Below are 11,183 nucleotides of genomic sequence, written 5' to 3'. Positions count from 1 at the left end.
AATAATTCGACATTATTTTCCCACCCAACAGCAAATCCCTACCATTCTTTCGGTCGGAGATACATATCGGGGCCCACATGAAACTTGAGAACTGTCCAATCAGATGAAAGGTGGCCGAATAGCGTCGGGACGCATCCGTAGCAAAAGAGTACTCAGTTCAGAGCACTGATTTCTGGCTTTCTGTTGAAGAATACTGCTTTATTATTATTTTTTTGGAAAATTACTGCCAAATAGAAGGCCTAGAAATTGAATAAATAAATATTTTCAGTAAATTAAATGATCAAATTATATTTCACTTGAATTACTGTACATTAAATGTGGCAGCAGCATGGCATGTTTTTTTTTATAATAAAAGCAAACTATTATAAAATCTTAAATGTTATGAACAAAATTTATTGCTAAGTCAGTAAACTAATTACAGTCCTAAAAAATATACTCAAACTTATAAATAGAGAATTTACTATAAAGGCTGAATATTTGTCTTAGCAAACCACAAAATTTAAGATGGCTGGACCAAGAGAAACTAACGAGAACATTAAAAAGAGAGAGATGAGGGTACTGTGGATTTCAGCACAAATGTAGAACCTTGGGAGGAAGACGTGCCGCCACGTCGGATACACCACCAAGAATTCGGGATGTCGGTAGCTCCCCTCTTGTGCCGTCTAGAGTCACATGAGCCAGCGTCATCTCAAATAAGGATCGCTTTGGGAAGTTCGGGACGGTGCCGCATGGCGCCGTTCCACACATACCGGGTGGCGATCGTCCGAAGGTACGAACTTGTCGTACAGAGAGTCGATCGCCGTATAAAGATCGCATACGATTGACCCTCAGGCAACAGAGTAAAAGCCCCATACCAACATCTGGCAAAAGGGGGTGAAAGATTTTTCATAAAAAAATTTCACTGACATGATCTTTGGAATGGCCCAAGTCGAGATACCTCTCCCATCCCAACCTAGGCTAGTGTGTAGGAACCCGAAGATGACGAAAGGCGTGCTCGTTGAAGAGGTGCATTCCGACCAACCTTGAGCTCAATCCAACCCGACAAAGGTCTCATCCCTGGGATGATCCTGAATATTGACAATCAGACCAAGCAATACAGGCTCCTCGACCACCGTGTAGAGATTCACCAACAAGCTTCTTGTTTTTTTCTCGGATCTTTCATGATGCATTCACTTGTTATAAGTTAAAATAAGATTTTTATATAAAATAATAATGATAAATTTGATATCATGATAAAATTATTTTTAATGATATTTATTAGTATTAATCATAAAGTGTTATGCATTTAGTCATCCATATTTACTCTTATCCACTTTCGTTATAGTTTTATGCATCTAGTCATCCTTAACTAGTCCTATCCACTCGAATAGTATATATTTTTTTACCAATCATAAAGAATAATTCATTACCTCATTAAGTGTTTCTTTAAGAAATTAAATTCCATAATATTTCATAATCATAATCAAAAGATTCATCCATATACTATTGTCCGGAAAGATTATAAATGAATCCTGTAAGACCTCTAATTAGACTTATATCAAAAACGATAAAAATTAAAATTAAAATCGACTTATAAGAATATGATTGATATATAATTATTAATTTTAATTTAAATATTTTGATTAATAATTTGAGTCAAACGAGATTGATAAGTTAGCACATCAAAATCTAAATGAGAAATATTATAATATTTCCGATTAATCTCACATTAAAAATAATTAAAATTAAAATTAAATTGATGTGACACTACCCAAACCAATGTTCAGGTAATCGTTATTTTATTCAAAGTAAAATTCTTTGATAAATTAAAATCAAGAGCATGATAAATGTTCAAAGATCCATAGACACCAACATCAAACTCGGTCATCTCCACTGTCTCTCTCTCTCACACACACATACGGTGCTTGTGCTTTGGTTTTTGGATGCCGGTTTGTGTGTCTCAGAAAGCGGAGAAGATATCGGAAAGCCACCAACGCTTTGGAGGTAAAAAGTTCTTCTGTCTGTTTGGTGAAGCACAGCTCACGGATGTTTAAAAGGAAGAAGAAGAAAAAGATGGGACCATATGCTAGAGGAAGACGATGCCGACCTGACTCCTTCCTTGTTCTTTTCCCCCTCTTGGGAAACCACAATGGTCGATCTTGTTTGGAATCCAAGTAGCAACGGAAGGAGTGAGGTACAGGCAGGGATGAGATGATTTTGATTCCGCAATTTGATCGACGATCTTAAATTTCGTTACCAAATCGAAATCGATCATTTCAAAATTTTAGTTAGATAACTCTCGGACAGAGAAGAGAGATAGAGATGGGAACCTGTCGTCAGCATGATCAGTAATCTTTAACGTGAGTTTATAATTTGCTTTTAATTACTGATTTTGGAGGGACTTTTCTGATAAATGCGCCCACAAAATGGCTGGACCCACAAGTGGGACCCAATTCACCCATCTCGAGTAGGTGCAGCTGGTCACGCGGCGATCGGTGAACGTGGCGGTTCTTGAATGGGTGCGGATACTGTGGTCCCATATTACTCTGGATTTCCCTCTTATCCAAAGACGGAGACACGTGACTCCCGTACCCACTGCGGTACCTTTGGGCAAAGCCCACGCGCGAACACGGATGTGGCATTCTTCCGATACGAGTGAGATATATTTGGGTGGGGTGGGCACGTACAAGTGAGCAAGGAATAGGCGCGGGGCCCAGCCACTTTTCGAGCACCGGCGGTAACTTAGCCCGCAGCGTTCGTCGTATCTTAAACGTCTCCCTCGAATCTCGTCGACGGCCCAGGTCACTCCACCCGTCCCATCGTGCCGTCTCTCGTGGGAAACGATTCCTACCAGGCTGCTAACTGGAGAAAACAAACAGCCTCTTCTGGGTCCCACATGGATTCCCTCGCCTTCTCCAATCGCCAGCAAGGTGTCGACGATACGTAACATTTTTCCGGTAGAAAAAGTTTTATCCAAGCCAAATACCCAAATAGGCCTTCGCTATATTGGAAATACACGTCCGATGTACATGCTTCTAATTCATATATAAAGAGTATATATGTAATTTCGCCACTTCACGAGACGGTCCCGGGAAACTTCGATAACGGGAAAAGGACGCGCACTATTCACCGCTCGTTGCTACTTCTACCCCTCATCGCACGGCGACCGGCTGCACCTGTCACGCCTGCTGCAGAAGCCAGCCGACGGACAGTCCTGAGAATAGCACCGCGCTATTTGGGGGTGTTGTCCGAGTCACCCCTGAAAAACTTTGGGGTTACGTCAGGTACGTGCTGTAGGGCCCAGGCTAAGGAGATTGCTAAGGCGCCACTTCACCATGAAGCGCTGTCTCGGGCGATTCAGTCGACCTGGAGGGCGTTTTCTTTTCCCCTGAAAAAAGAGCTGGCGCGCTTCTATTGGGTGTCAACGCATCGAGGTTCTTTAACTACCGGAATTCACCGAGCTGTGAGCCCGATTTGACCGCTGTCTGGAGTCCGAATCGAACCCGGTTCGAATGGAGCGCGGTCACCGAGGCGCTCACTTCCCCTCCCCACCGGCTCGGCCGGTGGCCGCGAGTTCGATTACTGCTTGGTATCGCTGATTCTCTGTACCGGGTCTGCCCACCAAACAGACGAAGCAGCCTTTCAATTGAACGGAATGGTGGAGCCCACAAAACAGCTTTATGAGGCCCACCTTCATCGAGTGACGAGAATGGTCGCTTCGATTTCCGTGGGCTCAGCCGATACACGTGGGTTTAACAAAATTCTCCTGCGATAAGATAGAAGAAACGAGAGGAGAAGAGGTACGGGGGGAAGGTTAAATTCTCGTTCCCAGAGTTTGGCTCTCATTTCATTTGACGAGCGTTTCGTTTCAATTTCCGGGCTTTCCCCTTCCCCCACCTCTCTTCTTCTTCTGCTCCTCGTTTGCTCACTGGACCAGCGGGATTGGTCGCTGTTCGATGGAGGTCTGGCTGCGGCGTGGGGGGTTTACGCCCGTTCGCTGGGTCTTGGAGGGTCCTGTCGCCGCCTACTGGTTCTGGTGGTCGGATAGGTGAAGGATCCGAAGGGTTTTGAGCTGATCCGTGGTCGTTTGGCTGTCGGCTTGATCCTATCTTTGCTGATCGCTCTGCAACAGCCAAGGTTTGTGCGTTGTTGGTTTTCTTTCTTTCTTTTTCTTCTTTTTTTGCTTCTTTTGGTGATTCGTATTGCTAGTCATCAGTCTATTACAGTGTACTTGTTGGTAGAAACCCCTCTTTGTTGAAATCTGTTTCCTGATTACAAGAACTACCATGGTTTTGATCTTGGAAGGCTCTCTTGAACTACCAGATGCCCTGTGTTCTCTTTCGTTTTTGTTCCTTAACCTCAAAAGATAGGTCGTTTTCAGAGTTCTCCATACAAATTCCGAGAGTAAATCTCTCTGTCGTTAATAAATCTACATAAATTTATTTCTTTATAATTTAATCCGATCCTTCTCCCCTTAGTCTGTGTTTGCAAATATTTCACCATTTTTTCCCATAAAATTTTCTGAACAAGAAAAAGATTGAATCTTGTCTTCATTTCTCATCTTATGAATCTCCTACAGGCCCATCTCCGCCTAGCCGGAACATGTGCGGCGGCCCCGAACGCATAAGGCCTTCTTCGTCGTCAACCTCGCAGGAAGAGAAGTTCAACAGCAGCAGCAGCAGAGGTGGCGGGTTTGCTGGCGAAGGAATGAACCACCTCGCCGTGGAGACCGACGACTCGTCCTCGAGCCTTCTCGAGCTCGCGGCGAACAACGATGTCGGCGCCTTCAGGCGATCGCTCGACCGCGACCCCTCGGCCGTTGATGAGGTCGGCCTCTGGTACGGCCGCGAGAAGGGCTCCAACAGGATGCTCCTCCAGCACCGCACTCCGCTTATGGTCGCCGCGACTTATGGCAGCCTCGATGTCCTCGAACTTCTCCTCTCTTTGCCTTCTTCCGTCGATGTCAGCCGAGCTGACGGGCATGACAGAACCACGGCCTTGCACTGCGCTGCCTCAGGGGGTTCTCCCAACGCTGCTGATGCTGTGAAGTTGCTACTTTCTGCCGGTGCCGACTCTAACTTGGTCGACGCTAGTGGCCACCGGCCTGCTGATGTGGTTGTCGTGCCCCTAAAGGTGCCTGATGTGAGGACTGTGCTGGAAGAACTTCTAGGGAGGAGCTCTAATGGTACATGCAGGGATCACCATCATCGTGCTCTTCGCACGATTACGAGGTTATCGAAGACAGATTCGCAGCCCCCGTCTTCCTCTCTTGACGAGGACGGAACACCATCGTCGGACTCGGCTTCTTTCCCCGCGACAATTGCCAAAGCCCCCGAACTCCAGCCACCTGCCGTGGTGACTGAGAAAAAAGAGTATCCTGTGGACCCGTCGCTTCCAGACATCAAGAGCAGCATCTACGCAACTGATGAGTTCCGAATGTACTCGTTCAAAGTCCGACCATGTTCGCGAGCCTACTCCCATGATTGGACTGAGTGCCCTTTCGTTCATCCCGGCGAGAATGCCCGGCGGCGTGACCCAAGGAAGTATCACTATAGTTGTGTTCCGTGCCCTGATTTCCGAAAGGGAACTTGCAGGAGGGGCGACATGTGTGAGTATGCGCATGGGGTGTTTGAGTGTTGGCTTCACCCAGCGCAGTACCGCACTAGGCTTTGCAAGGATGGGACTAACTGCTCTCGCCGTGTCTGTTTTTTTGCCCACACTCATGAAGAGCTCCGTCCGCTGTACATGTCCACTGGCTCTGCAGTGCCATCGTCTTCTGCTGCTATTGAGATGGCTGCCGCTATGGGCCTCATGCCTGGGTCTCCATCTTCCATCTCCACTGTGATGCATCCTTTCACTTCACCATTGTCCCCATCTGGAAATGGTATCGGTCACTCTTCATTGGCATGGGCTCAGCCAAATGTGCCTGTGCTTCATCTTCCTGGGATCAATCTCAAGGGGAGCAGGTTACGCACATCTCTCAGTGCGAGGGAGATGCCTTTGGATGATTTTTCTGCGATGCCTGAATTTGATGCTCAGCAGCTGCTAAATGATCCGTCCCACACTTGCCTGAGCCCATCAATGGGGAATTTGATGGTGCGACCAAAGATCCTTGCTCCATCAAACCTTGATGACCTTTTCTCAGCTGAGATTGCCTCGTCTCCAAAGTATAATTCTGATCAAGGTGCAATTTTTTCTCCATCCCACAAGGCTGCTATTCACAGTCAATTCCAGCAGCAGCAGCAAGGCTTGCTCTCACCAATTAACACAGTTTTCTCACCCAAAGCCATGGAAAACCAGCTGCTTCCGGGACGCCCTACCCTGCTGCATGCCTCACTTGGTGTCTCTTCACCTGGCATGATGTCCCCTAGAAGCATGGAGCCTGCTTCTCCCAAGAGCTCTCATCTGGCTTTGCTTGGTCAGCAGGAGAAGCAACAGCAGACACTTCAGAGCCTGAGCTCTCGTGATCTTGGTTCTGGAACATCCCTGGTTTTTGGTTCTTCTGGTAACTCTTCATGGTCAAAGTGGGCTTCACCTTCTGGGATTCTTGACTTGGGAGTGAATGGCGAAGAGCTTGGTCGTCTCAATCGATCATCTTCCTTTGAGCTGCAGGCTAATGGCGAGGAGCCTGATCTCTCATGGGTCCACTCTTTAGTGAGAGAATCGCCATCTGAGGAAGTGGGCACTGCTTCAGTTGCTCCAGCTTGGCCTTCCGGCTTGGGTCCTGCTGCTGATGGAGTTGAGGATTCCAATTGAAATGGCCAGTCTGTGACCTTGATCAAGCTGCAGTCCTTGGTGCCTGGCTTGAGTAGATGCAGCTTGATCGAATGGTACCCCAACACAACTCAAATTTTTGCTGAACATCTTGGACAGGCATTCGGTAGTAGCTAATGATCTAAGTAAATAGTATTTTTTTGGTTTGTTGGGAAGGTGAACTAGAGGAAAGAATCTGAAGGTTTAAATTCCATAGATTCATTATCTTGAGAAATGGATTTATTGTTACTTCAAGAGGAGTTCTAAAAGGTCAAAAACATTGGAAGGCATCGTATCTGGGTTATTTCAATTCTGCCCAGGTGATCTCCGCCTATATTTTGAATTTTCTTTACTTTCTTTTTCTTTTCACAATTGGTTGTTAATCTCCAAAGCCCAGGTCAACAGGCTTCATGGCTTTGAAACTTGTGGAGCTTCTGTCTGAGTTTTTAGGGGGTTAAAATCCCATTCCTTTGTTATGAAGATTATTATCTTGGTGGGTCGTGAGGAGACTGTTGCGGTTTCACCTGTTCTGCATATGACTAAATCAGTGTTTCTGAGAGAAGGAAAGAATGGAAAGTGTGCTCAAGTGCACCGCATGGAGCTTAAAAAATTTTTGTTGTCTTGATGGATCTAACGGCAGGGAAAAAATGGTAGTTGTGTTCTTATGTAACTTCTGATCGAACTTCAACACTGTAATTTCAATTCATTTTTTCTTTTGTCTTTTCTTCATTCTTTCTTGTGCATTATATAAAGTTTCAATTTGTGCACGTATCTTATGCTTCTTGCATGCATATGGGCTTTCACTTCCTTAACTGTGGTGGTATACTTGATCCCTGAATTCTGGGGAAGTATTGAGAACAGTGGTGTTTAAGTCTTAATTGTCAGAATGAAAAGGTCATGCGGATTGAGAAATTTTTGGCCAATAAATAGTGGATACCAGTCTGAATTGCATCAAATATCTGTTCCTTTGCTGAGTTTGTTGTGCTTTGGAAGCTTATAGGGGAGACTCCAGAACTTCCATTAAGCATATTTTGATTGTGAGCATATATTCAAAGTTGTATCAGGATTCCCTGTATTCTTCTGAAATTTCTTTAAAACACTGTTGAATAATGAGCAATGACCATGAAAATCTCCTCACCCATATATATATATATATATATATATATATATATATATGTTGTGTGTGTGTGTGTGTGTGTACATATGTATACATATAGATGTTGCTTGCTTCTCTGTACAATTTGAAATTTGCTAGAGCAGATTCATTCTTGTTGAGATATGAATGCTGGAAGAACAAATATCATCATGATTTGCCTTTTCTTCCCTTTCGGTTTGTTGCTGTTGCTGTTGCTGTTTCTTTTGCTTTTCCATAATTTACAGAGGGATTCTGGGGGTAAGCATGGTAATGTTGATGCCAAATGCATATAAAAATCTAAAATTTAGAAGCATCAAATCTGCTTATCCATGATCCTTTGTGATCATTTAATGGTGTTTGAAGCTTGTGATGCCATACTGAGGTGGAACATGGAATCCATTATTGTGGATTGAAAGCTTTGCCAAGTTATCCTGTGCAGTATGGCAAAAAAGCTATTGGCTTAAGTAGTTTTCATACCCTAGCAGGATTGGCTTTAAAGCTTCCTTGCTTTTTGCTGGAGACTGCATCATCTGCTGGTATTGGATCAGTGGTTTTCAAATCCTCCAAGAATTGGATTGAGAGCTCACTTGCTTCTTTGTCATAAAGTTATGCTACTGCCAATGGTTGAGGATTTTGGTGCTTATAGGCTTATAGCTGAATATTGTGTCATTTGAGCTTTGCGGGTTTCAACCATAGCATCTCATTCCTCATGATGGAATCTGTGACTGTTGCTTCTTCCTCTTTGCATGACTCGGGATTACTGCATGTAGCATCAGAACTTGTTCTGTGAACTGTGTTGCTTTGCTTTTGTGGATCTGAGTTATTCCCATATTCCTACTTTGGTACATGATCAGAGAACACAAAGATCAGATGCCCTGATCGCAAAAGAACATTGATGGGCTGCGCATCTATGCATACTTTTGATCTCTTTTGGATACCTTGATCTCTAAGGAATTATCAACACTTCAGTTTCGGATGGTTTTGTTCTTTCCAGTGGATTTCAAAAGGTGTGCTTTGGAGAATATCATGTGATGATGTGAGTGCTCTTACCAATGAGAAATTACTCTTCTCTGGGATGTATTCCACATGGTTTTGTCATTGACTATACTTGGCTCTTTAATTTTCTGACCAATAAGGCACTAAATGTGATCAAGTTACAAGTTAGCTCCTAATTTTTCTGTTCTCAATATGCTTTTTGTATGGATTAACAAGAGAGAGAGATATCAAAATTTAGGGAAGTATATATATATAAAATTAGATTTTGAAGGGACAAATATGTTATTTTCAACTTTGAAAGGATATATTTGAAAAGCCTCCTAGCTAAAGTTGTGCAGTATGACATTTGCTACAGTCTTACAATGGTTGTAGGGGGAGACTTCTACAGATTCGCAGCCTGTTTCTTTGAGCTGTTCATGAAGCAGCAGCAGCAGCTGAAGCTTTGGAGCTTTGCTAGAGAAATCCTGGGAGGATCAACAGTTGGTGATGAGAATACTTAACAGTGGCCATCCTGCTGCTGTCCAAGCCCAGAAGGGAATTAATGGGCAACTCAACACTGAATTGACCTCAATGCTATCATTTATGATGGTGCACCAAAACCACTGGCAACAACTGGGGGGAGAGAAGGGGGCACACAAGTGAGTTGTCTCATCTCCCATCATCTTATGGAGTACTAAAGGATCTCTGTACCTCAGTTAATGTGTGATGTACTGGGGATAGACTTCTCTTGGAGTGCTTATGTTTTCTCTTCGATCTCTGCAGTTGATCTTTGTTGGTTGGAGTTGTTAAACCATCTACTTCATTGTTCAGCTACTGCCTTGATAAACCTTCATTCATGGACCTAACAAGCTTCTGAAAATAGTGATTTCATCCCTTCTTGAGCTTCTCTATGGTGTATCTGATGAAAAGTTCACCAACTACAAGTATTGGCTTGACTTTTAGTGAGGTCTCACAAGTCCAATTTTGATTGGAAGTGAGTCCTTATCATGATCAAGAACAGGGTTTTGATTTTGACCCAACAAGCTTCCAAAAATAGTGTTACTGTTTTCATCACTTCTGCAGCTCATCTGCAGTTTATCTGGTGAAGAGTTCACCAACTATGAGTATTGGCTTGAAGTTTCTGAGGTCTGAAGAGTCCAAATTTACTTCAGAGTGAAAGTTCTTATGATGATCAATATTAGGTTCTGATTTTGACTCTTGTGGAATCAGTCCATCCAATTGGTACTTGTTGTTAGCTTGAGGAGCAGAGAGTAATAATCTACACTTGTGTAGCAGAACAAATATGCTTAATTAGTGATCTTGACACCAAAATATGCAATTCTTGTCATCAATATTTCTCTAAACTAAACAATATATGTGATGATAATTCATCCATCACACAAGTATTTTACTTAGTATAGTATAGATATAGTGATGACACAGAATCCTTATTTCTGTCATAAAATGGGCATCATCTTTTCATCTATATATACAAGACTGCTTCCTCTGAAAACTTGTTGTGCCCATTATCATGATTATAACATTCACTAATTCAGAATTTCCAAGGACATGATGACAGGTATTGCAAATGGATGTTGAGAATTAAGCTAAGCTATGTGCATGACACAAGTGATCTTATCAAGACTCAAGACACATTTGTAATATATATTCTTCTTCACATCCTCAAGTAGAGATTTGAGGTGTAGTACAAGAGCTGAGAAGTACATGATGTTGATTAATGATCACATAGCAGCACCAACTCAGCTACAGATAACCTATAAAACAATCTCTACCTCCACTGATCCCACTCTCTACTCCAATGACACTCAGTGGTAATAATGCACAAGCAAGTGCTCCTTTGAGCAAAGCAAGAGCTCCACCACCTTGCCTGGATTTTGGCACTCAGTTTGAGAAGAAGTGCTTCCTTTGTGAACGCACTCGCCGACACCTTGTCTTTATACTATGCCAAAACTAGCTCAGACTGCGAGTGCAAGTCTTAGGGAATGGATTAGATTAATGTTTCTTTCTGCTGCTGAAAAGAAGTTCATCTTTGGTGGAGTTTCTAGGTGCTTTCATGCATGTCATCTCATCTCATGGTTGTTCTTAATCCCTTTTCTGTGAAGAGCACCAGCAGAACAAGTCTGGTTGTAGTCTCTGCAGTATCATTGAGCTTTGTGAAAGGCCTGCTTTAACATCCGACACCACACTGACACATCAGATCAGCAATATGAGCTGATTCGTGACTCTCTGTGCCTCCATTAGGTAGAGTGGGCCGAGAAAACAAACATGGAGGTATGGCCCCTGCAAAATCTAGGGGTCGAACAAGCAAGGCTGCTCCTTT

General features: G+C 43.5%; 1 protein-coding gene across 3 annotated transcripts; it reads left to right on the top strand.

Moving 5' to 3' along the window:
* The first annotated feature begins 3,816 nt into the window (after nt 1–3,816).
* LOC103995773 (zinc finger CCCH domain-containing protein 24) lies at nt 3,817–7,503 on the top strand. Of its 3 annotated transcripts, none has more exons than XR_010476382.1 (3): nt 3,817–4,116; nt 4,559–7,052; nt 7,138–7,503. XR_010476382.1 is itself a non-coding variant. In XM_009416469.3 (2 exons), the coding sequence occupies exon 2, from the start codon at nt 4,582–4,584 to the stop codon at nt 6,733–6,735; it is 2,154 nt and encodes a 717-aa protein (XP_009414744.2). In that variant the 5' UTR covers nt 3,817–4,116; nt 4,559–4,581; the 3' UTR covers nt 6,736–7,503. The 3 variants fall into 3 exon arrangements, 1 of the variants encoding a protein (XP_009414744.2); XR_010476381.1 differs by having other exon boundaries at nt 7,130–7,503; XM_009416469.3 differs by having other exon boundaries at nt 4,559–7,503.
* Nucleotides 7,504–11,183: the final 3,680 nt, after the last annotated feature.

This window comes from Musa acuminata, chromosome BXJ1-8 (genome assembly GCF_036884655.1).
Source record: "Musa acuminata AAA Group cultivar baxijiao chromosome BXJ1-8, Cavendish_Baxijiao_AAA, whole genome shotgun sequence".
Taxonomy (NCBI): Eukaryota; Viridiplantae; Streptophyta; class Magnoliopsida; order Zingiberales; family Musaceae; genus Musa; species Musa acuminata.
This window is presented reverse-complemented; position numbering and strand designations above follow the sequence as displayed.